The sequence below is a fragment of the Vipera ursinii genome (genome assembly GCF_947247035.1).
Source record: "Vipera ursinii genome assembly, chromosome: 3".
Taxonomy (NCBI): Eukaryota; Metazoa; Chordata; class Lepidosauria; order Squamata; family Viperidae; genus Vipera; species Vipera ursinii.
This window is the reverse complement of record NC_139516.1, coordinates 70,973,537-71,000,376: the sequence shown is the minus strand read 5'-3', so window position 1 is coordinate 71,000,376 and position 26,840 is coordinate 70,973,537. Positions and strand designations below refer to the sequence as shown.

At 40.7% G+C, this 26,840-nt stretch overlaps 1 protein-coding gene across 1 annotated transcript; it reads left to right on the top strand.

The window, feature by feature from the left end:
• Positions 1–7,457: 7,457 nt before the first annotated feature.
• PTGER3 (prostaglandin E receptor 3) lies at positions 7,458–25,553 on the top strand (the record flags this gene model as incomplete). The annotated part of the gene is made up of 2 exons (XM_083360465.1): positions 7,458–8,321; positions 20,848–25,553. The coding sequence occupies 2 exons, from the start codon at positions 7,458–7,460 to the stop codon at positions 21,133–21,135; spliced, it is 1,152 nt and encodes a 383-aa protein (XP_083216591.1). The 3' UTR covers positions 21,136–25,553.
• Between the last annotated feature and the right edge of the window lie 1,287 nt (positions 25,554–26,840).

The window sequence follows — 26,840 nt, the reverse complement described above, 5'->3', positions numbered from 1 at the left end:
TTTCACCCGGAGGGCAACCGGAAGCCAATGCAGCTCGCGGAGTAGAGGTGTTACATGGGAGTATCGGGAAACCCCCATTACAACTCGCGCGGCCGCATTCTGCACCAGTTGAAGCCTCCGAGTGGTCTTCAAGGGCAGCCCCATGTAGAGAGCGTTACAGTAGTCCAAACGGGAGGTCACAAGCGCATGAGTGACTGTGCGTAGGGCGTCTCGGTCCAGATAGGGACGCAACTGGCGCACCAGGCGAACCTGTGCAAAAGCCCCCCTGGTCACGGCTCCTATGTGATCTTCAAAATTGAGCCGTGAATCCAGGAGGACGCCCAAGTTGCGAGCCCTATCAATGGGGGGTAACACCTCACCCCCCATCGTTAGAGGTGGAATAACATGGTTAACCCGAGACGCCGATATGCACAGCCACTCAGTCTTGGCGGGATTGAGACGAAGCCTGTTTCTCCCCATCCAGACCTGAACCGCCTCCAGGCACCGGGACATCACGGAGAGGGCATCACTGGGTTGGTTCGGGGTGGAAAGAAAAAGTTGGGTATCATCAGCATACTGGTGATACCCCACCCCAAAACCACGAATGATCTCGCCCAGCGGCTTCATGTAGATGTTGAACAGGAGAGGTGAGAGAACCGACCCCTGAGGAACTCCACAAATGAGAGACCTCGGGGCGGATCTCTGCCCTCCTGTCAACACCGACTGCGAGCGGCCCCGGAGGTAGGAGAACCACCGTAGAACGGTGCCTCCCACTCCCAACCCCCTGAGACGCCGCAGCAGGATACCATGGTCGATGGTATCAAAAGCCGCTGAGAGATCTAATAGGACCAGGACAGAGGAGCAACCCCTGTCCCTAGCCCTCCAGAGATCATTCACCAGTGCGACCAATGCCGTCTCCGTGCTGTGTCCGGACCTGAAGCCCGATTGGTACGGGTCCAGATAATCAGTTTCCTCCAGGAACAGAGGGAGCTGATGCGCCACCACACTCTCAACCTTCGCCAGAGACTGGACGATAGTTGTTTAAAACAGCCGGGTCCAAAGCAGGCTTCTTGAGGAGGGGTCTCACCACCGCCTCCTTCAGGGCGGCAGGGAAGACACCCTCCTTCAAAGAAGCAGTTATTACTGCATGGAACCAGCCTCGTGTTCCCTCCCGAGCCGCATAAGCTAGCCAGGAGGGGCACGGATCCAACTAAGCACATTTGATTTGTGCTTAGATTGTAAGCTGCCCTGAGTCTTCGGAGAAGGGCGAGATATAAATGGGATTAAAATAAAATAAAAAATAATAACAAATGTAAATCATGTGATCATGGGGATACTATAACAGTCATAAATGTGAAAAATGGTCATAAGTTTTTTTTAATGCCAATGTAACTTAACGGTCACTAAATGAAATGTTGTAAGTCAAGGACTACCTGTATAAGATTCTTTCTCACTCAGTTATGTTGGAAGAAACTTTTAGAACACACAACATCAAAGATTAATATCTCAATAAGCATATTTTGTTACAGACCCCAATAAGTCAAAAGGAGTTGCAAGCTTGTTTAAAACTAGTTTAAATTTTAAAATTCACAGATTAATGAAGGACAGCAATGAAAGGTCAATATTTATTAAGAGAATTATATAAATTACTAAGTTCGATATAGTTTCAATCTGCTCTCCAAATCAGGATCTGGTACAATTTCTTAGAAAAGAATTAACAAAATTAGAAAAATTTGAGATTAAGAATTTGATACTAGGAATAGATTTAAACAAACACAAGCATCTCTTAGGGAAAAGCAGATATAAACTACATCAAAACATTTTTTTAGCCAAATAAAACAGGTTCTTCAAAGTCTAGAAAGTGAGAATGAAAAAAATTAGCAAAGTAAAAAACATTCAGTTTCTATTTTTAGTAGCTAAATTAGCTGCAAAACAACAAATAGCTAGACAATATATGATATGATCTGGTCTGTAGCTTCATTTGAGAAAGTCTGATTAAACCATTGTAAGACAAGGCCAAGTGCATAGTGAACAATTGCTCTACAAGGAATTGTGGGGTTTCCTTGCTTTATAAGAAAGAAGCACTTCATAACTATTGTTAAAAGATCTTGTAAAGAAAACTAAAGCCTATAGAAGAAGGTTTCAATGTGAATGCAGAATCTGTAAATGTACAGATGATCACTGAATTGTAATTACAGGAAAATACCATATGTTATATTCAAAGCTTCACCATAAAGGCTTCCATCAGTCCTCCATTTGCTTCTGATATAACATCCACTTATTGGGGTCTTTCTCACCTACTTTATGTTTGAACGTACTGTGGTTCAGTTGCTGTCCCAAGGATCATATCCCGTTGATACACAAATTGATTACGCACAAAGATTGTGTTTTTCAAGGTTTTTAGATCCTTGGAGCAAATTATAGAAAATGTTTTTTTCATTATTATTAAAGCACTGGCTGTTTTCTGCTGTATAATTCATAAAATGAAACAGACACACAGGAATGTTTTAGAATTAGAATATGCAGGGCTTTTTTTCTCATAGAACGCTCAGAACGGAGTTCCAGCACCTTTTTTGGATGGAGCCTTGTAGGGTAGGCAAAGCAGGTTGTATGACGTGTGAGTTCCGGCACCTTTTTCTTTTACAAAAAAAGCACTGAGAATATGCTTTATTGGGCAAGTGTGATTGGGCACACAAGGAATTTTTCTCCAGTGCATAAGCTCTCTATACATGCAAGCAACAAAGTGAGAAAAGATACAATAATCATAAAATACAACAAAATGATAGTCACAAGGAGTAGGTAATAGGAAAGATGAGAAGGATAATAGTTATACTATCCTACTACATGGTTGGATATTCTTAGACATAAGACTGTTGTGGGAATTAGGTATTTAGCAGTGTGATGGCATGGGGAGAAAGTAGTTTAGGCATACAATGCTCTAGCGGCATCCTGAGAGGAGGAATTGAAACCATTATGTCCAGTATTTGAGGGGTCTGTAGACATTTTCTCAGCACTCTTTCTGGCTTGTGCAGTATATAGGTCCTCAATAGAAGGCAGGCTGATTTCAATTTTTTTTTCTGCAATCCTAACCATTAAAGTATGTACCTGTTTGATTGCTGTATCAGCAGCTCCCTGAGCTTTCTGAGTTGCCCGAAGAAAAACATTCTTCTTTGTGCTTTTTAATGACGGTTCTAATGTTAGATATCCATTTCAATTCCTGGGAGATTATAGAACCAAGAAATTTGAAGGTCTCTACTGCTGATTTTAATTTAATTTAATTTATTGAATTTATATACCGCCCTTTCCCGAAGGACTCAGGGTGGTTTACAGGGTATAATTTTTAAAACATTAATACAAAAATTAAGACCAATTTAAAAAAGATTAAACTAAATCCCTGCAACATGTAAAACCCCAGTTAAAACCCAATTAAAATTCAGCCTGAGCCGGAAAGCTCGAAGAGCCAGGTCTTCAGGTCTCGGCGGAATGATCGAAGGTCGGGGGCAGTCCTAAGCTCCACAGGCAGCTGGTTCCAGAGGGCAGGCGTCCCCACAGAGAAGACCCTCCCCCTGGGTGTCATCCGCTGGCATTCTTTGACCGGCGGCACCCTGAGAAGACCCTCCCTGTGGGAGCGCACAGGACGAAGGGAACTTGATGCCAGCAGCAGGTGTTCCCTCAAATATCCTGGACCCAAGCCATATAGGGCTTTATAGGTCATCACCAGCACCTTGAATCTCACCCGGAGGGCAACTAGAAGCCAATGCAGCTCGCGGAGCAGAGGTGTTACATGGCAGTAACGGGAAACTCCCATCACAACTTGCGCGGCTGCATTTTGTACCAGTTGAAGCCTCCGAGTGGTCCTCAAGGGCAGCCCCATGTAGAGAGCGTTGCAGTAGTCTAAACGGGAGGTCACGAGCGCATGAGTGACTGTGCGTAGGGCATCTCGGTCCAGATAGGGTCGCAACTGGCGCACCAGGCGAACCTGGGCAAAAGCCCCCCTGGTCACGGCTCCTATATGATCATCAAAACTGAGCCGTGAATCCAGGAGGATACCAAGTTGCGAGCCCTATCAACGGGGGGTAACACCTCACCCCCCATTGTTAACGATGGAATAACTTGGTCAACCCGAGATGCCGGTATGCACAGCCACTCAGTCTTGGCAGGATTGAGACGAAGCCTGTTTCTCCCCATCCAAACCCGGACCGCCTCCAGGCAACGGGACATCACAGTGAGGGCATCACTGGGTTGGTTCGGGGTGGAGAAGAAAAGTTGGGTATCATCAGCGTACTGATGATACCCCACCCCAAAACCACGAATGATCTCGCCCAGCGGCTTCATATAGATGTTGAACAGGAGGGGCGAGAGAACCGACCCCTGAGGAACTCCACAAGCGAGAGGCCTCGGGGCAGATCTCTGCCCTCCTGTCAACACCGACTGCGAGCGGCCCAGGAGATAGGAGAACCACTGTAAAACGGTGCCTCCCACTCCCAACCCCTTGAGACGCCACAGTAGGATACCATGGTCGATGGTATCAAAAGCCGCTGAGAGATCTAATAGGACTAGGACAGAGGAACAACCCCTGTCCTGAGCCTGCCAGAGATCATTCACCAGCGCGACCAATGCCGTCTCCGTGCTGTGCCCGGGCCTGAAACCTGATTGGTACGGGTCCAGATAATCAGTTTCCTCCAGGAACAGAGGAAGCTGATGCGCCACCACACTCTCAACAACCTTCGCCAGAAACCGAAGGTTGGAGACCGGACGATAGTTGTTTAAAACAGCCGGGTCCAGGGCAGGCTTCTTGTGGAGGGGTCTCACCACCGCCTCCTTCAAGGTGGCAGGGAAGACACCCTCCTTCAAGGAAGCAGTTATTACTGCCTGGAACCAGCCTCGTATCTCCTCCCGGGCCGCAAAAACCAGCCAGGAGGGGCACGGGTCCAATAAACAGGTGGTGGAGCTCAGCCTCCCCATAATCCTGTCCCCATCATCAGGGGAAACAGGATCGAACTCAGTCCAGATAACATGCTCAAGACAGTCCGATTCCTCCACATCCGACTGCCCAGTCAGAGATTTTATCCATCAGATGATGATTAAACTCCTCGGCCCGACCCTACATGGGATCCTCCCTCACCTCCTGGTTAAGAAGGGAGCGAGTCACCCTAAACAGGGCGGCCGGGCGATTATCTGCGGATGCGATGAGGGCAGCGAAATAATTAGCCTTTGCTGTCCTCATCGCCGCAAGATAAGAACTAATAAAGGTTCTTAACTGCAATCGGTCAGATTCAGAACGGCTGGATCTCCAACCGCTCTCCAGACCCCGTCTCTGACGCTTCATCTCCCGGAGCTCCGCAGAAAACCATGGAGCCCAACGGGATCTGCGCCGGGTCAGGGGTCGCAAGGGTACAACCCAGTCGAGTGCCTCAGTGGCCGCCGTTTCCCAGGCATCCACCAAGGCATCGGCCGGTGTTGGTGGTAGAATAAGAGTGCTCCTCCTAAAATCTATCATCTCTACAGTTTTAAGTGTGTTCAGTTCTAGATTATTCCGGCTGCACCACAGGGCCAGTCAACCTTATCCAGCAGATAATTGTTTCTCAATCATTGACTTAAATGGTTAATGAAATGCTGTTTTAAAGCACTGGGGAAAATGTGTCAAGTTACATAATAACTTTTCTCACTAGGTGGCATTACTGCTATGTTGATTAAAAATGCCCTTTAAAAACAAAATTGCAGCCAGAAATAGATGTGTAAGAAGTACATAAGGGCAATATTTAAAACTTGCAACTCAAAGTGACAGCATCAAGTTTGAGCACTGCAAAATACACATTTCCTGGTAATCGCTACCTCGTCACCAGTGACAAACAGCCAAAAAGGCCCTAGAGGAAAAGTGAAAAGAACTCCTGTTGCTATCTGGTCTCAGCAGAAGCCTGTGCTTTGCAAAGGGGCCCAGCTCGCTCGCTGGAAAGCCAACCATCTCAATTCACCAACCACGCGGGCCCTAAAAGGACTTAACAGGGTTCCGTGGAAACTACAGTAATACTGTACAAAAGCCTATACAATACTTCATAACGCTCCCTCACCCCAGAAACCATCTTTCATAATCCACAAATATTCACCCCCTCACGCCATATTCAATTACCTAAAGCTAAGGGAGTAGTAGGGACGTGGTGGTTCAGTGGGTTAGGACGCTGAGCTTGTCGATCAGAAGGTCGGCAGTTTGGCGGGTCGAATCCCGAGTGCTGCGTAAAAGAGTGAGCGCCTGTTACTTGTCCCAGCTTCTGCCAACCTAGCAGTTCAAAAGCACGTAAAAATGCAAGTAGAAAAATAGGGACCACTACGGTGGGGTGGGAAGGTAACAGCGTTCCGTGCGCCTTTGGCATCTAGTCATGCTGGCCACATGACCACGGAGATGTCCTCGGACAAGCGCTGGCTCTTCGGCTTTGAAACGGAGATGAGCACCAGCCCCTAGAGTTGGAAACGACTAGCACGCATGTGCAGGGGAACCTTTACCTTTAAGGGAGTAGTAGACTATTACTAAGGTTTCCTCAGTGGTGGAATTCAAATATGAGAACAACCTGTTCTCTGTGGAAGCCACTTCCAGAAGTCCATTCTGAGCCTGGGCAACAAAAAAAAGTTAGCTCCCCATTCTGCCGAAGTGGTGGGAACTGGCTGAATCCCACTACTAAGTTTCCTGCCTGAGCAGGGGGTTGGATTAGATGACCTCCAAGGTCCCTTCCAAGTTGTTGCTGTTATTGTTATAATTCCTACCTAGTATATAATACTAATAATTGCTACATAATATTTAAGGATTGTTCAATTCGATCTCGCGTATCGCCAGCTCCAAGACTTCGGGCACTTGAAGCGAGACCGTTCCGCGTCAGGTTTTTTTTTACCCTTAATCCCTTAATCCTGAGCCGTCCGCACCTCGACTTGATTCCACGGAATCATTCGCCACTGAGGAAGAAGGGAAAACTGGGATCCGAGCCTCTTGCCAGCCAATTCCGCGAGCCGGCGCGCGAGCAGGGATAGGAGGGAAAAACGCAACCAGGGGATAGGAGGGAAAAAGGGAAGACGGGAAAAGGCAGCACGCCTGGACTATAAACACCACGCCCCGGGAGAGTCCTGGGCGCTTTCTGAGCACTTGCGCTTGTGTTGCCGGTTGCCTTTTCCAGCTGGAGAGCAGGAGGGGCGCGGGGGCCCTGAACTGCGGGGCAGAAAACCGAGGCTAAGGCGGGAGCGCCTAGTTTTCCCTTTCTCTCTCTCCGTCCGAGCGAGCGAGAGCGCGAAAGGAAGAGAGAGCGGCACCTGATGGATTGAAAGCTCCGCCTCCGCGCCTTTATAAGAGCGCGGCGGGTTATCTGCTTCGACCACTCGAAGCCCCGAGGGCGGCTCACCAAAGGCGGGAGCGGCGCCATGGAAGGGGACCGTCTCGGGCTCCGCTCCCACTCGCCGCCGGGGCTGCTCCGCTGGCCCTTCGCGCGGGCAACATGACTTTCCGCCGGCTTGATGGGGGCCGGCTCAACTCCACCCAGTTCGCCATGGGCCCCCTGGACGCCGCCGGCTGGAGCCGGGAAAAAGGCAACGGCAGCGGGACGTTCGCGGAGCAATGCGCCTCCGTGTCGGTGGCTTTCCCCCTGACCATGATGATCACGGGCATGGTGGGCAACGGACTGGCCATGCTGCTAGCCTACCGTGCGTACCAGAAGAAGGAGAACCAGCGGAAGAGGCCGTTCTTGCTGTGCATTGGTTCCCTGGCCCTGACGGACCTCGTCGGGCAGTTGCTCACCAGCCCCGTGGTCATCACAGTGTACTTGGCCAATCGGAAATGGCGAGCGGTGGACCCTTCCCAGGGTCTGTGTGCCTTTTTTGGCTGGGCCATGACCGTTTTTGGCCTTTGCCCTCTCTTCATCGCAAGTGCCATGGCTGTGGAAAGGGCCCTGGCCATCCAGGCCCCCCATTGGTACACCGGCCACATGAAGACCAGGTTGACCAAGACTGTTCTACTTTGTGTGTGGCTGACTAGCTTTGCCTTTGCTCTCTTGCCCATGATGGGCATTGGGAAGTATACGCTTCAGTGGCCGGGCACCTGGTGCTTCATCAGTATGAAGGAGCACGAAAAACCGTGGGTGGGCAATGCTGTTTTTGCTTCTACATTTGCTTTCTTGGGTCTCTTTTCCCTCGCTGTTACTGTGGCATGCAACATGGCAACCATAATTGCACTGGTGTGTCGCTGCTGGTCCAAGAGCTCAACATCCCGATCAAGGAAGCAGTGGGGCAGGATTACCATGGAAACTTTTATCCAGTTGCTGGGAATCATGTGTGTCCTCCTTGCTTGTTGGTCCCCACTTTTGGTAGGTTTTCTCTGTGTGTCCAGTTGCTACAGAGTGGCCTGTTGGCACAAAGCCAGGTTGTAAATTGTTGTACTAAATCTAACTTGCAGGAAACATCCAGTTAGAGAAAACTGGCAATAATGTGTAACTTGTTATATATGTTCCAATTTTTTTTTACTCTGTTCTGATATATATCTTTTAAATGTGTGAGAAAAGAGATGACATTTTAACAAAATTTTAAGTTCATTATTAATTAGTGTGCTATGCAACTTTAGTCAGTGTAATTTTTCTGTTTATATAACGCCTGTCCTGTCTATCAAAATTCTGTCCAAATATCTTTTGAAATGAACCATACACACATTTCTGATTGTCTTTAGCTAAAGATGGTTATAACTGAAAGTGGTTGTAGATATACTTAATTTCATTTTAACCATCATAACAGTCCCCATTTTGTTGTTTTCTTCCTGGTCTTTTTGAGATTCTGCTTGGTATTTTAGATCTTTGGACAAATATAAAATACTTTACCCAAGATGAAAATGAGGCAATTGTATATTCTATAACTTCAATGGCTTCTTTCAAAAGAAACATGGGAAAGTGCTTGGAAACAGGTCAGATTATTAGTTCATCTCCTAACTGTGATGTTCCAGACAGAGTCTCAGGGAAGACCTCTGTAATAAGTTAAAACTATGCTTTGAGACTGGGATTTATTCTTTTCAAAGCATGTGCTTTGCTACCAAACTGAGCTGACTTCATCTGTACAGGAATTAACCATCTGCATTATGTTGGTGCTTTATCTGTCTTTAGAGAAAATGAAGAAGATAGAGCACCAGTCAGATTTGGATATACATGTATGCTTTTAAGCCACACAAAGCTTTTCCCGAATAACTATTCTATAAGGTATGTATTCAGAGAATGAAAAGGCCCAACTGATCAGCACTGAATACCTGGTTGACTTAAAATCCTTTCTGTTCAATTAACAGAAGTTAAGAGAAAAAGATAGGAGCATCAGATAGCAACTACTGTAAGCCATTGGATCTGTAGGCTAGATGTAATCATGGCATGATCTCCATATCAAAATGCAGCTTACGATAACTTATGACACTGAGGGGTGTTGACAAATTTAAAACACTTCTTAGATGAGTAGGGAAGGATATTGAACAGCTTTTAGACTCATAAGTTATTTTGTTAACAGGTTACAATCATTGAGGACCACATTGCATTTGTATGCAATTAATTACAACATTTATATGGCCACCCATCTTAAAATCGGACTCTAGGTAACACAACCAAAGGATAGAACAATGTGCAACCATAAAAGCAAAACAATAGAAACAAAACCTGGTGCCACAATCAAACTTGCCCAGTGCAGTCCACAACACTCTTCTCCTACTCCAACCTTCTCCTATCCCAACATATGAAGGGAAAGCCAACTCTTAAGTGCTTTCTGGAAGGTTAAAGTGGAAGGGGGGCTGCTGGATCTCCTGCAAAATGGCAATATTTAAGCGAAGGGACATGGAATGCTCATCCTATCCAATCTGGTGGGATGGGCAGATGATGGTCTCACACCCTCTGTCACTGAATGGTTTCACCCAGTGGGTGAGAAACCGCATTGCAGGGGCCTAGGACTTGACCTCCACCCTCACTAATACTGACTGGAACCGGGGGTCAAGGGGAAAAGTGGAGAACTACTCCAAACAGTGTCTCCCTCTTCCCACCCCCAAAATATTCTAAAAGGATATTATGGCTGATAATATTGAAAGCCACTGAGATTTAGGAGACCCAGGATGATTGCACCTGTTGCAAGCCCTCCAGAGGTCATTTACAAGCACAACCATGGCCATCTGAGTACTATTCCAACCTGAATCCAGATTGAAAAGGGTCCAAATAATCCACTTCATCCAGGGCCCCCTGACGCATATGCCACCACCTCCTTTAAGGCGAGTGGTACCATCCTTTCCTTTCACACATTAACAGCTGCTCAGCCCAAGCCACATGCTTTAATATATTGTAAGAGATTGTTATCTTAATCCAGAGATCCTCAAACTGGGTGATGTCATAACTCCTAAAATGTTAAAGTAATTTATGTGACTCATTCAAATAAACTAATTATTTTATTGAAATAATGTTTTGCAAGAAATAAATATACCACTTACTTTTAATACAGGTAGTGCTCAACTTAACCATTCATTTAGTTACTGTTTGAAGTTACAATGGCACTGAAAAAAATGACTTATGACCACACTTACGATTATTACAGTACCCCCATGGTCCTGTGATCAAAATTGGTTGATTGGCAACTGGCATATATTTATGACAGTTACACTGTCCCAGTGTCATGTGATCACTGTTTGTAACCTTCCCACAAGCAAAGTCAATGGGGGGAGCTGGATTCACTTAACAACCATGTAATTCACTTAACCAGTGATTTGCTTAACAACTGTGGGGAAAAAGTCATAAAATGGGGCAAAACTCACTTAAGTACCTTGCTTAGCAACAGAAATTTTGGGTTCGATTGTGATCGTACTTGCTGAGAGTCTTTTGGAATAGTAAGATCTATGCAGTAAGAATAGAAATAATTTAGTCTACATGTCAAATCAATGATAAGTTTGCAACTTTTAAAATATTTTCATGATAAATATCATTCAAAACAGTATTTTTAATCAAAAGGGTTAAAATAATAACGGTTAAGAGCTGAGGTGGTGCAGTGGTTAGAATGCAGTATGGCAGGCTAACTCTGCCCACTGTCAGGAGTTCCATTCACCTCAAGGTTGACTCAGCCTTCCATCCTTCTGAGGTTGATAAAATGAGGAGCCAGATTGCTGGGGGCAATATACTGACTGTGTAAACCGCATAGAGCAGACTATAAAACACTGTGAAGTGTTATATAAGTCTAAGTGCTATTGCTATAATAGATGAAATCTGAACAATGGGCAGAAATGCTGAACATTGTTTCCAAAAGTACTTCAAAGATTGCAGGTATATGAAAGGCCACAGTAGAAGTAGGTGACTGTCAAGCAACCTTCCCAAATATTAGCATTGGACACTCATCAAAACTCATTACAACCTTTGCTCTCCTGTTTGTTGAGACAAGATGTATGTTGCTTCTCCAGGAACAGTAAAGGCAAGTTCTGACAGTGATTTTGCTCACAGGCGCCCACCCCAAATTTGTAACCCCTCTCCAATTTGCTTTTGACCTCCTAAGGGCCACCAACTATGACCAAAGCAAAGAACCTTGTTCTATGCAATTTACGGTGGTATTTCACCTGTTTAAGTTTTCTACTGCTGATAAGAATTGTGCATTTTAATCTGCAGTTTTTTCTCTTAACTTCCAGGGAGCTATTTACAGGAACGTTTATTCATTTACGGTAATAAATAAATACACGAAACAGCTTATCTTCAACTGTTAATTTCCTAATGGGACTACTTTTGACCTTGAAGGGTCACCCGCAAGTAGCACAGAAAAGATTTTTAATGAGGCATAGTGAGTGAGTTAGACTGCAATCTATTGTGGCACATTTTCATTTGTCCCCAATCCCATCTCTCTGTCATAGAAATCGGGATAATTTAATCATACTGCTAGCTAGTTTGACGATACTTCAGTAATAGATTAGTTTAGACTAAAAATAAATGACTGTTTTTAAATCTGAATATCTCTTTGTTTATATTATTCAGCAAACATAATCTGTATTAAACTAAACATTTTGCCTTTTCTCCAAGCCTACCAGCACTTTCCAAAAGTGAATTTACACACATTACTCCAAAATAGTTTGTGCTACCAGTGACAGCAAAAAAAAAAATTGCTTGGGATATTTATACGAAGAAGTACAACAAAATGTCTTCAGTGGCATTTTATTTCCATTTATGACTATTATAGTACCTTGTATTCATTGTGATATGTGTATTAGCTTTCTAATCTTAACCAGTCTCCAAGTTGTTTAGGGAAGCAGCTGCTTTTTCCCCCAGTACAATGATGGGAAAACAGATTTGACTGTAAACAGAGACATCTGCATAATCTAATGCAGATCATACAAATCACACCATAAGCTCCACCCCTTTGCATTTGTATGTGACATGATGGCACATATACAAAAGGGACAGATTTTGCACTGTATTGACACAACACTGCCTTCTTCATTTGACACATATGTACCCCTGCAGACACTGCAAATTGTGAAATAGTGATTTTTCCAAGGCATCCTCACCTTTACAAATTAAAATGAATATGAGTTGTAGTAGGGACGTGGTGGTTCAGTGGGTTAGGACGCTGAGCTTGTCGATCAGAAGGTCAGCAGTTTGGTGGGTCGAATCCCGAGTACCGCGTAACAGAGTGAGTGCCTGTTACTCGTCCCAGCTTCTGCCAACCTAGCAGTTCGAAAGCACATAAAAATGCAAGTAGAAAAATAGGGACCACTACGGTGGGAAGGTAACAGCATTCCGTGCGCCTATGGCGTCTAGTCATGCCGGCCACATGACCACGGAGACGTCCTCGGACAAGCGCTGGCTCTTCGGCTTTGAAACGGAGATGAGCACCGGCCCCTAGAGTCGGAAACAACTAGCACGCATGTGCGGGGGAACCTTTACCTATGGGTTGTAGACTTAAGAGTAGACAGGCTATTTGAACTTGCTCCATCTGGTTTTTTTTCTGAAGTGTGCCATTGAGATGCACACTTGAGCATAGAAAAAAGAAAATTAAACACCTAATGATTTGTTGGAGCATTCAGACACTAATGCCTAGATAACCTTCTAAATAGTAATATAACCCTAACCCTAACCCTATACCATTTCAGACAAATGGCTGTCCAGTCTCTTCTTAAAAACTTCCAGTGTTGGAGCATTCACAGCTTCTGGAGGCAGGTTGTTCCACTGATTAATTGTTCTAACTGTCAGAAAACTTTTCCTTAGTTCTAGGTTGCTTCACTCTTTGGTTAGTTTCCATCTGTTGCTTCTTGTCCTGCCTTCAGGTGCTTTGGAGAATAGCTTGACTCCCTCTTCCCTGTGGCAACCCCTGAGATATTGGAACACTGCTACCATGTCACCCCTAGCCCTTCTCTTCATTAAACAGTTCCAGCAACCGTTCCTTATACTGCATGTTTTAGCCTCCAAACCTCTAATCACCTTTGTTGCTCTTCTCTGTACTCTTTCTAGAGTTTCAGCATCTTTTTACATCGTGGTGACCAAAACTGGATGCAGTATTCCAAGTGTGCCCTTGCCAAGGCATTGTAAAGTAAAGTGGTATTAATTCTTCACGTGATCCTGATGCTATCCCTCTGTTAATGTGGCAGCTGCCGCACACTGCTGGCTTATATTTAAGTGACTGTCCACTAGGACTCCAAGACCCCTTTTACACTTGCTACTGTTGAGCAAGGTACCACCTAAACTATACCTGTGCACTTGGTTTTTCTTGCCTAAATGTAGAACCTTACTTTTTTTTCCATCATTGAATTTCATTTTGTTAGATAGCACCCAATGTTCAAGTCTGTCTGTATCTTAAGCCTATCTTCTGGAGTGTTGGCTGTTCCTGCCAGCTTGGTGTCGTCTGCAAATTTGATGAGTTCCCCATCTATCCCCTTGTCCAAATCGTTGATGAAGATGTTGAAGAGCACTGGGCCCAGAACAGAGCCCTGGGGCACCCCACTACACACTTCCCTTCAAGTAGATGCAATTCCATTGAGGACCACATGCTAAGTATGGCCAGTTAGTCAGCTACGAATCCATATGGTGGTGATGCTGTCTAACCCACATTTTTCTATCTTATATAGTAGTAGGTTGTGCTCTACTATATGACTGACACTCCCTCTTTAGTCTAAATACTTTAACGGTAGTTGTATGTCTGAATTCTTGTGTAACAGTAGCACTAACAATAGCAGTAATAATACTAAGTAATCAGCAGCAGCAGTAGCGGTACTAATACTAATAGAATGTTCTTTTATTGGCCATGTGTGATTGGACACACAAGGAATTTGCGTCTGGTACATAAGCTTTCAGTGTACATACAAAAAACAAAATGATAATCATAATATACCAATAGGAGAAGATTATAGGAAAGATGAGAAGGATAATAGCAATACAGTCCTACCACATGGGTAAATTTATTCTTTAGCATAAAACAGTGCTGTGGGAGTAATGTCATGGGGGGGGAAACTGTCTTTGTGTCTAGTTGTTGTGGCATGCAATGCCCTAAAGCAGAGTCTTGAGAGGAGGAGTTGAAACAGTTTATTTCTAAGATGTGAAGAGTCTATAGATATTTTCTCAGCTCTCTTTCTGGCTCCTAATATAGGTCCTCAGTGGAAGGCAAGCTGGTTGCAGTTGTTTTTTCTGCAGTCCTAACTATCCGTTGAAGCCTGTACCTGTCCTGTTTGGTTGTTGTACCAAACCAGACAGTTATAGAAGTACAAATGACAGACTCAGTAATTCCTCCGTAGAATTGTATCCGCAGCTCCTTGGGCAATCTGAGCTTTCTAGTTGGCGCAGGAAGCAACATTCTTTGTTGTGCTTTTTTTGGTGACGTTTTTGATCTTCGGTGTCCATTTCAAGACCTGAAAGATTATAGAACCCAGAAACGTGAAGGTCTCTACTGTTGATACTGTGTTGTCTAATATCGTAAGAGGTAGTAGAATAGGAGACCTCCATCTAAAATCCATTATCATTTCTACAGTTTTAAGTGTGTTCAGCTCCAGATTGTTCTGGCTGCACCACAGGGCCAGTTTTTCAACCTCCCATCTGTATGCAGACTCATCACCATCTCAAATGACTGTTGTATCATAAGAAACCATGATTTCATTCTGATGTTTCCCTTGTGCCATGTAAACTGACCGTACATGCCTAAGAAATGCTACGCTTCTAATGGTTATGATAAACTCTACCAATAGATTTGAAGAATTAAGGTGATTGAATTATGCGATTTTATCTTATGTTTATATGTATGACAGAAATTTGTCAAATATTTAATTCCTTGACCATAGGATGTATATATATGACTTGGTTTATACTACATGCCCATTTATTTCCAGTTCTGCTATATTAATTTATACCCCATTTTTTCCAATCATTTTGAACAAAATAAATTTAGATTTATATCACACTTTTCCTCCAGGAACTCAGAGCATACAGCTGCTTGTATTCCTTTTCCTCCACAATAATGATCCTGGGAGCTAGGATGGGTTGAAAGAGTAGCTAGCCCAAAATCACTCATTTATTTTCCATGGCTCAGGATAGATCTTCCTTGTTCCAGTCCAATAACTTTAAGCATTACATCACATAGATTATCTCTGGTAGTCTAGCCAAATTAAACAATTGCAATAAAAAAAGTCTTGTGACCATGGGCTTCCTAAGGGTAGTAAGGAGAGAGCTAATGATAGAGTATATTTCAATGCTAACTCCACCACTGTTACGCATGCCTCATGATGTTGTATGCAAAGGGCTCAGCATGTAAGAAAATCTTGGCTCGCTGTAGGCATCCCTCATCCCTAAAAGCCAAATATATTTATTTTTGTATAAATTTAATGAATTACATCCTTCATCCATTGCAGCGTCATCATGAAAGCATATGTCCTAATATGGGCTTTGTCAAAACAGTCTTTATAGTTCTAGTTTTAGTAGTTGTTGAAAACCTTAAAGCATGTTTATAGATACTAGGATATCTGGAATATGACCGTATCCAATGACCTGGAGACAGATTTTTTTATATTTCTTTATATGATCAAGGTGACTTGAGCTGATCCTAATTTAGCCTGTTATTTTTTTTCTGTCATGCACTGAGTTAAAGCTCTTGAAGTGACTATCTAATGCACACATATAACACTGCGATTTCAATCAGGCAAATAAGCAGTTGTTTCATTATTCTCCTTTGTATCTCAAAATATAGGTTGTATCATTGAATCATCTAATAACTAGTGATGTGGTGCAAGGTTTTATCTTTTGGAATGGATATTGACATTTCCTGTAGATGTTGACTTTCGCTATAGAAACCAGAGCCTCAATAAAACAGAATAGTTTTTCAGTGAGAATTTGGCAGATTGATACAAATATCCAAATGGAAAAATACACGTATTCTAAATTAACTTGGTTCATTTGCTGTTCTGAAAAAGCCTTACGTAATTTGGTGCTAGTCGCAACCTTACCCTGTTGGCAGCTGAAATTTGTTTGAGATAAATGTTGGCAAGAAAGAAAAGAGAGGAAGGGTTTTTCTGACTGCTTGAAGGAAACTAGGTGTCTCAAGGACAAAAAAAAAATCTCATAATCTAATTCCCATAATCTGAATCTAGCACTCTGTCTCTGCTTTATTGTCAAACTCTGAGGTAGAAAAAGTAATAAATTCAGTCATTCAGATTAATTGAAAAATGTTTCAAGTCTTACTAAAATAAAACTTTCAGAAAGGACAGAACAGCAGATGTTGACCAGATGTTGGAGCTCAGTATTAATGTGCAAAAATCCTTGCTTTGTAGCCGTGCCTAATGCTATCAAATTCCTTGCTTCCCCGAATACCACTGAGAACCATTTGATGTTTGAACCATAGTAAACAGCTAAAAAGAAGTAAAGATATGTGTACCTTTTCCCAAATAAGAGATTTCTCTACCCTGGAATACCAGGAGACGTCACAGGTCAATCCTGACCTGTACCGGGTCAAGTCATAATCACTGTGCCTGATACCTTGGTTATTTCCCCCAACTTTATGGACATACATTTTTGGTTGTGATTTCTTGACTCCGGCATATTTTATATTGGCATGCATGTCAGGACCCACCTCAATCCACATCTTAGGAAATAAGAACTCTTGGATGCAAGTTTAGTCCAAAAGCAAAATGTTTACTAGGATGGAATCGATTGTGGCAATACAAGACGGAATCTAACAAAGTTACATTTCAATCCTATATAAAGCATTCCCATTTCAGCCCCTCCCCTCATCCATTTGGTCACGCTCTCATCATTTGCTTAGGTGTCAGGTCCTTCCATGGGAAAGGGAACTCTCCTTGGTTTTATGATTATTGCTTTTCTTTTTAGTTGTAAATGAAGATGCAATCCAGATCTGTCTCTCCCCCTCCCTCCCCCAGTTCAAATGTTCCCTGTTGTTTGAAGATCGCCTAAAGTCTATCCTCTCCCCTCCCTTCGGAGAGATGGCAGAATCCCCAGAATAAGCACATTGTTCTACCTATACATTTATGAAATGTGATATAAATGGATTCTGACAATGCACTTTATTTCCTCTCTCCTAGTCTCATCTTTTCTTAGTATTTTTTCTGTGCCAGTGTTCAAATTAGGGACTCTCTCCCCAAAACAGATGGGCGCCCTTCCCATTCCCCTGACCTCTTCCTTCTCGCCTTTCCTTTAGCTTTAAATGGACCATGAAAAATTACTTGTGGGAGTTACAGTATACAGTATACTATTAATGAGTTTTAAACAGGGTTAGTTTTATACAGGTAGTCCTTGACTTATGACCATAATTGAGCTCAAAATTTCTGTTAAGTGAGACATTTGTTAAGTGAGTTTTGCTCCGTTTTACTAGCCTTTCTTGCCACAGTTATTAAGTGAATCACTGCAGTTGATAAGTTAGTAACATGGTTGTTGTGAAACTGACCTCCCCATTGATTTTGCTTGTCAAAAGGTTGCAAAAGGTGATCACATAACCTTGGGACCCAGCAAAGGTCATAAGTATGAATCAGTTGCCAAGAATCTGAATGTTGATCACATGATCATGGAGCTGCTACAAAGGTCAGAAGTGTGAGAAATGGTCATAAATCACTTTTTCAGTGCTGTTGTAACTTTGAATGGTCACTAAATGAACGGCTGTAAGTCAAGAACTACCTGCATTTTGTTTCATCCGGCTCATTTTTTTTGGATTTTAAATAGCATTAATTAATTTCTGGTTCATCTTAAAGATGGTTTGTGCTAAATTTCATAAGAGGTTAGTTTTAATTTTCCAAATTTTATATGACTTTGGAGATGCTTTCAGGAAAAATCAAAAATGTTTTAATCTAAAAACAATTAAGCAAAACCCACACACTAGAGATACTAATAGAATTCAGGGTTGAAACTGGGACTCTACACTATAGGTACTGCTTGAAACACAAGCACCTTTTTGGGAACACAAACAGTCAGTTGGGCACTAACTGATAGCACATAGACTAACTGGATCAGAATTTGGGAAATACAGAATCCTACTCAGGTTCTCCTGTAAGTATGAAATACTTGCAAAATCCTTGCACCAGGAACTATTGGCAAAACTTTAGGTAATTATCTGTTCATTCCTTTTTGTCAAACAGAGAACAAGGCATATGTAGGCAAAAGTTTTGGGGTTGTTTTTTTTTAAAAAGGGGGGAAATGGCAGCACTCCAAGCCCAAGTACACACAAAAACGTGCAATCCCCACTCACCTGGTTACAACCTCCCTTCTCCCCACACTCCCACCACACAGCATAATCTACATCCGCCTGTGTTTAACATCACCCTGCTAAACCTGACTGCAAAGCCAGTCCCTACAAGATGTCCCAGGATAAGAAAACATCCTTGTAAAAAAAGAAAGAAAAGGAACAGCAACAGAAAGCTAGCCTAACCCCAGCAAACTCTCCAGGATATAAAGAAGGTGTAAAAATAGGACGGGCGGGCAAAACAGAGCGTATGCAAGTAATATGTTTGGTGTCCAGAGCAGAGGACTGGAATTTAGGACAGTGGCCACTAGACTCTTGATCCATGGTATAAGTTAGGTATGCAAATCGCCCTCCCTCCCAAGCAAAATTTTGACTGAATTGGGGGGGGGGGAAACACACATGAAATGTTTTCAGAAGCTGGGCAGGAGAAATTCTTTTTCTCATTTGGAATAACTGCTGGCTGTAAGCATTTCCAGGAGGAATACCTGCATGAGGTGCAATTCTGTTGGGGCCTGAGGGCAATGCCTCCTTAAGTAACACCAGCTGCCTGCAATTAGTGCAGGTTCGCATCCCACCAGGCTCAAGGTTGACTCAGCCTTCCATCCTTCCGAGGTAGGTAAAATGAGGACCCAGATTGTTGGGGGCAATTAAGCTGACTTTGTAATAATGCCGCTTGGGTGTGTGTGTGAAAGCCCTAATAAGCAGGCATATACATAGAATGAAGGCTACTGCTAAGCTTGTAAGCCACCCTGAGTCTTCGGAGAAGGGCGGGATATAAATGGAATTAAAATAAATAAATAAATCGCACTTAGGGGGACATATTCAGTGCATTTTCTAACGGAAAGCCTGGCTGCCTTATATCCTTACGTCCTCCACTTTTTCTCGGAAGACTGATTTGGCACAACTGTTCCACACCTTTGATTGCGTTCGCATGACATAGCTGAATAAGGGAGGATCCTTTCACCAAAGCAGCCCTGAGCATGTTTTTAATGAAAACTGCTCTTGTGCAATCTTGCGGTTGACTGGCTATTGCATGACATCATGTCACAGGTGTAATCAGCTTAAGAGTGTTACACAAACACATCTAGCGCATAGGTACAATATACAGTAATGTGCAATTAATAACAGAAATGGGTTTCAAAAATTTGCTCGTGCTTTAAAATTAAAAAAAAAACATCAAAATTATGACATAATGCTTTTATTTGTAGGGAAGTGGGAAAGACCGCAGGCAGGAGGCCAGGCAATCTCTGCATGAGAAGGATAAAAAATATAGCCTCTGATCTGTAATATATCATATTGTATTAATTGATTAGAACAAGAACATACCAATTGGATTAATATTAGTTACAAAAATACCCTTTCAGAATATTCTGTACCAAATTTCATAATGTAAAAATTATATAACAATAAAATCTGATAGTCTGAACCCTGGTTATATTTACCCTTATTCCTTTCATGTAGAATTAAATTAAAAGGCAGCTGTGCTTTCAAGTGTTTGTGAAGGAAGTGGAAAATTACCGAAAGTAAAGTAAAAAAGTGGGTGCCAAATAATTCATGGAAAAATAAATATCACTTAGCTTGTTATTAGAATATATTCCTTGTTTGCATGAAACTGCAAGCTTATGTCTAATTGATATAATTTCATGGTTATTACATGAAGAAAATGGACTGATTCTAAGGGTGTAGGATAATCTCATTCAGTTTCCAGATTTTAATGAGTTAGAATGATGGATATTAATAGAATGTTAATTTTCCTGAGGATGTTATACAGTTTGTCAGACATGTGGCTCATTAACAGAGCTGGAATTTGACACTAAAAATAGATTTAATAATTTGCTACAAATTAAAAGATTTTTCTTGATTCAAGCTGAAAAGACAATTGTTCCCCAAGAGTGGTTATGATTAAATGCTTCTCTCACAGTGATTTCTTTATTGATTCAGCCGGTTGTCAACATGGTTTAAAACTTGCAAAATATTTTTGATTAGAAATACTGTTGAGAGAAAAGTAGCAAATGGAAATAATGTATGAATCAGTTATTTTTAAAATTGATTACCCCTGAAGTCTTCGGATTTATGACAGGACTGAGTTAAGATGGGCTAAAATAAAAGCAATCTTTATTGGCAAGATTTAAAGTATTGCCTTGAATAATAACAGCATACTTCTCTTCGCTCTTTCTTTTTTAGGTGACAATATTGAACGTGACCTTTAACCCCAATCCTATGAATCAATGCAGAGAATCCTGTAACCAAACCCAAAGTACAGAACAGCAGCCAGAATGCAATTTCTCCTTGACCCATATCCGCTTGGCTTCACTGAATCAGATCCTGGACCCCTGGGTTTACTTGCTCCTTAGAAAGATCTTCGTGCAGAAGTGTTGTCAGGTAGCCCGCGCCATTTCATGCCACCCTCAGGACAAATGGAAAGGGCAACATATCATTTTACCCAACAAAATCAGACGCACAACAGTTTGAAACAACTTTATGTCGGTACTTTCTTTTAGCTCAAGTGTTTTCCTTACTGTGAATCTGGACATCCAGCACATGTCCATTTGTGGGGAAGTTAAGGTTAAATGGAGGTGGGGGGTTTTTTAATTCACTAATTTAAAAATATCAAAGCAGAGGTAAACCTGATTAGATGAAGGCCACAGACTAGGGTTTTAAAAAAATAGCAGACGGTGTCAGTGGCAAAATCAGTTCTCAAATGCTGCCCAGAAAATTATGTGTCCATCACCAGCAGTTAAAATAATTCTGTTAATCAACATTGCATTTTTGAACATTCTGGGGGAAGAGCTATGAATGGAAATAGTCTATTGCAATATCAGGAGGCATCAAGGAATAATCATGTTTTTCTGGGTCTGAAAAATATGCCCCAGGATCTGTGCAATATTGCAAATGTGTCAAATTTTATATTTAGTAAAAACTTGCCAAATTTGAGAAAGTCTTCTGTTGAGGATCTGATTGGGAATGTGACTGATTCCCACATTGCACTAAGTCAATATGTGATTTTTTATTTTTTTTATTTTTTATTTTTTGGGGTAGGGAGGGGATGTTGGTTTAGCATATTGTAAGAACCCAGCCAAAAGAAATATGTTAAACCAACCAAATTTTAGTGTATTGTGACCCTGTTTTATGATACCATTATATTTACATGTTGCTGAATTCCAGAGATTGTCCTGATATAGTTGTTTATCTGCAATAGTGCAGATTGTTTTCTCAATAATTGTATCGAATTGCCCATTGATTTTGTATGCCTATTGACTGTACTGGATCACTTGGTTCACATTAAAACAGTCAAATTAATGTTCGACTGAAATCAATGTAAAAGTACTAAGGCTAAAATCTCAGTAATTTAAATAAGGTGAGTGCCTGTTACTCGTCCCAGCTTCTGCCAAACTAGCAGTTCGAAAGCACGTAAAAATGCAAGTAGAAAAATAGGGACCACTACGGGGGGAAGGTAACAGCGTTCCGTGCGCCTTTGGCGTCTAGTGATGCCAGCCACATGACCACGGAGACGTCCTTGGACAAACGCTGACTCTTCGGCTTTGAAACGGAGATGAGCACCGGCCCCTAGAGTTGGAAACGACTAGCACACATGTGCAGGGGAACCTTTACCTTTACCTTTATGTATCTTGAATCCACATTACATATGTATTAACATATATGTGTAATTTTTTTATTAGATATAGTTAATATAGGCCTATGATGTTAAAATATTTCATGTGATGTTTTAAACCAATATTAATTTGGCAGATTAAATATAATTTTAATTCAACATAATTATATATATATAAGATAGACCATTAGCTAAAATATGGATTAATCAGACTTTATGTATGTGACATCTAACAGTTCTATTGAACTCCATTCACCCTCAGACAATACAATTCCTGGGCAGATGGCCAAGTATTGCAGTAGTTATAATCTAAAACTTAGGTGAGCTAAATTAGAGAAATCTACATTGCATAATACATACATGTTGGCATTACTCATGGACTTCATAGAATTTAGTTCTTCGTAGATAAGTCAGCAGGTACATAGAGATAAACAACATTTACATATCATTCAAAAGAGATAATTAAAAGAAAAAAGGAAACAAAAAGAGCAGAAAACTTCCTGGCCATCAATCACACCCAGAGAAGCAGAGATTAATACCTGGATTAACCCCAGACAAACAAGCAGTAACCAAGACCCTAATCAAGGAACTACCAACTCAGAGAATCAAGCAGTAAACAACAGCCCAGTCAAGGAACTACCAAGGAGATAACATCACCCCCACCAACATTGACAAGGCAAGCTACCGTATGTATACATAAACAGAGAGCAAACCAGCTCCCTTCCAGCACTGAAAATATTACCTAGCGAGGTAATGAAACTTCTTCATGAAAACAACCAAACTCAGAGAGCACTAAGGACTCCACAACCAAATTAGTTCCAATCACATTATTTCAATTCCCTCAGCTGAATAAAATATTTAATAATATATATGTAGGATCACCAAAGTTATACAAAATACTACTTAACCTTTTTTTAATGGTACCTACAAGGTCTGGTTATTCTTTTCATCCAAGCAGCATCATGATTTTTTAAAATTTCTCTCAGGTTTTCTGCTTATTACGGTAACTTATTCTGTTTAGCTATTTTACTATTTATATTTCTTAAGTACCCAAGAACTGCTAAAAAATAAAAAACAGAATATAACCAATTATTTAAATAACCAAAATATACTAACTGTACTTTTCTATAATTAATTGTAAAACTAATTTATCTAAACATTTATTTTTCTTTTGTTTCTACCGTACTATGTTGAGTTTATTTTTAGGAAAGTAATTTTTTAAAAACTTCAGAAACCAATGTGAAACTATGTTCATATTATGAACAGACATATTCATGTAGTCACCAAGATTCAAACCTGATTTGAAGCAGATGCTATCTTGGTGCCACAAACATTTGTTAATACACACTTGTAGAAGCATTTTAGAAAACCATTATATTTCCAGTTTAGTGACACAGTTTGATTTCCCCTTCATATTAGGAAAAGTCTAGAAGTTTATTGCCAATTCTGAACTTGCTGAAAAAAGGTGTAAACACTTTCAAACCATGATTTAGCTCTCCTAGGAAAATTCCTTTCAGAGAAACACAGTACTGGGGGAGGCTTACTCTGCAGACTGAAGAACAAATCTTAATCATCGTCCCAGAGTTACACAATTCTAAATTAATGCCAGTTGAGGTTTCAAGTAAACACATACTATTCTTGTCACAAGAAGGAATCAATTTGAAATAATAAATGAGAAAGTTCTGGAGCCTGTCAGGGATATTGTGCAGAATGTGGAGTTATATCTTCCTAAGTCTATTCAAGGCCAATCATCTCTTCAAAAATAAGTTATCTCAGCTGTTAGGCACTAGCAGGCAGCTTACTCCTTTGTATATTCATAAGGTGCATATGAAGCAAAACTCATATGGAATATGACACCATTTGTGTTGGAGTGTGTCTGTATTTATATGGGAAGAATATTGGTGTATGTGTACAACTTTTGACACACTTGCACAGATAAATGAGGGTTTGTGAGTGAAATTGTGGTTGTATTGTAAAATTAGAAGAGAGACTTGGGAAGAACAATTATGTTTATTTGGCTAACAGTGGAGTACTGGATACTGATAGTTGATAGAATTGTAGCCAAAATGGGGCAAAAAAGTTGCCAACAAGTTTGGGCAACTTTGCAGAAGTGTTTTTAAAATACCCCTAAAATATCATTAAAATCTGAACAAGCTCAAATAAGGATGAAATGTAGAATATATCAGTAATCACAAAATGAAGAATAACAGCTGGATGAGTAAATGGATAAGGGACAGGAGATCATAATGGAAATATATTTAGTTGGAATAGCTGATGGTTTTTTTTGTTTTGCCCTTGGTCATTCTGTTTCTCTGTTTATATCAGGAAATATCTATGAAATGATGACCTAACAGATCATGGATTGTGTAGGAAAATCTAGCATTTATTAAGGGTTATCTTTGTTATCTTTCAGCGTAAGTTTTCAGAGGACACTTAGCTTTGTATGTTATGTATGTGATTGTGAACCAAGTTCCATTTCTCTTTTTGTATTCATTAAAAGGATATGTCCAGTCCCTTGTGCACAAAAATTACCGCTCCCCCCATTTACTAGCTTCTTTTTAAATGTATGACATTTTAAAATATACTCAAAGGCTGAGTTCACATAATTGGCTAAAATATGCTGTGTGATTTATGATTTAGCATTCATAGGAATCTAGCTATTGCTTTAGCAAGTTGTAGGAACCACATCATTTTAAGCTAAAATATGTTTCCCTTAGACAAAATGTGTTATATGTATACAGCTATTTTATTTTGTTAATCTAGGTTTGGGGGGTGGGTTTACAAAGGTGTGTGAATCCAACCAAAAAGAAGACCATCCATCCAGGAGAATACACTGTTTGTCCTTGATATTGGTCTATGTTGCTATGCACAGCAGTATTTTAATTAATAGCAATGTTTATTATATTCTTTAATATTGTTGCAAAAAGAAACAAGTATGTGGATTTTATTGCACAAGTATGTTTTGAACCTATTGTCAACATATAGAATTTTGAGAACTCAATTGTAAATAATAGGTTTTTGGAATTCCATTCGCCAGAAACAATTTTTAAAATTGCTGCTTTTTAAGAAAGAACTATTTTTTTATTTCAGTTGGAGTTTGGTTGTTAATGTGCTTGCATGAAATGTGTTGAGTTGCTGTTTTTATTTAATGGTTTACAGTGTATGTTTGTTGCATTAGATGTATTTTAAGGTTTTATATATTTAAACTGACTTATGAAAGCAATGTGTCCTTGAAAGAAATATATTTAATAAACAGACCTGTGAATGAAAAAACTAATCATCTGTGATTAATTACCGGTATGTGGTACGGCATTCTTATTTTTAGAAATGCACAGATAAGTATGTAAATAAATATAGTACACAGTATACTATAATATAGAACAGGCATAATCACGATAATGCTTGTGAAAGCTTTATTTCTCATCTTTGAAAATTCCATTCTAAGTATTTTTCTATGAAAATGTCACCCAGGCATGCTAAGCTTGTAAGCCGCTCTGAGTCTTCGGAGAAGGGTGGGATATAAATGGAATTTAAAAAAAAATCCTCCTCTGTTGATAGGGAGATTGGAGAAATTAAATCATTGTATATATAAAGGTCTGTGAGCTTTACAGAAATGCTGAAGGACAGCTGTTATTGGCACATGCCAATGTGAACCTTTTCTCCTTCAATGTACCTCTTAACTCTCTTAAGGATTTTTAAGGTTTCAGAACTTAAGAATCCTCTAAACAAATAATAAATGTATTTCCATAACAGATGAAGTACAGAAATACCGATGAGAGACTCTACCTACAGTATGACCCAAAAGTACATTTCTGATGGGAAATATTGAAATAGCACTAGTATATACATGACAATCACATTTGCTATGAAAGTAAGGAACTATAATTTAGAAAAGTAATGGATTGTTTTTATATTTAGTCATACTGGAAGGAAATTTGCTGAAAACAAATTGGTTATGATTTATTTAAATTTCATTATATAAACCTATGCACATTTACATCTAGAATCAACACTGTGATTTTACTAAGAATATGCAATAGACTAATCAAATCATTACTGAGAATATGCAATAGACTAATCAACCTATTGCTTTACTCAGTCAAAATCCAACATTTTTTTCTCAATTTCCCTCATCAATTTATTACAGCCATGAGGGCAGATACAATAAAATATCAAATAGTAGACTAGTTGTATATATTTATGTATAAAACAGAAAAATAATAATAGGTTCTAAAATAATTAAGAACATATAAAGCAGAATAAAAGTAGTATTATTAAGAGATGAATAAATTAGAATCCAGACTTTATTTTTGACATACCCAATAATTAATGCTACATTTCAATAACCTAGTGCCTTCTAGATTGGAAGAAAAGTGTTATGCCCTCCAGCAAGCATGATCTATGTTGGCTAGGTTATGGAAGTAGCAATTTAGTATATCTGCAGGTCACTGGACTGGAAAAGGCTGGATTACAGGAATCCCTTTAATTATTAACATTTCTATCTTTATCTCCTCTGTAAGCAACATCAAATGAAAAAATAAACCACAGGAAATTGTAACATTGC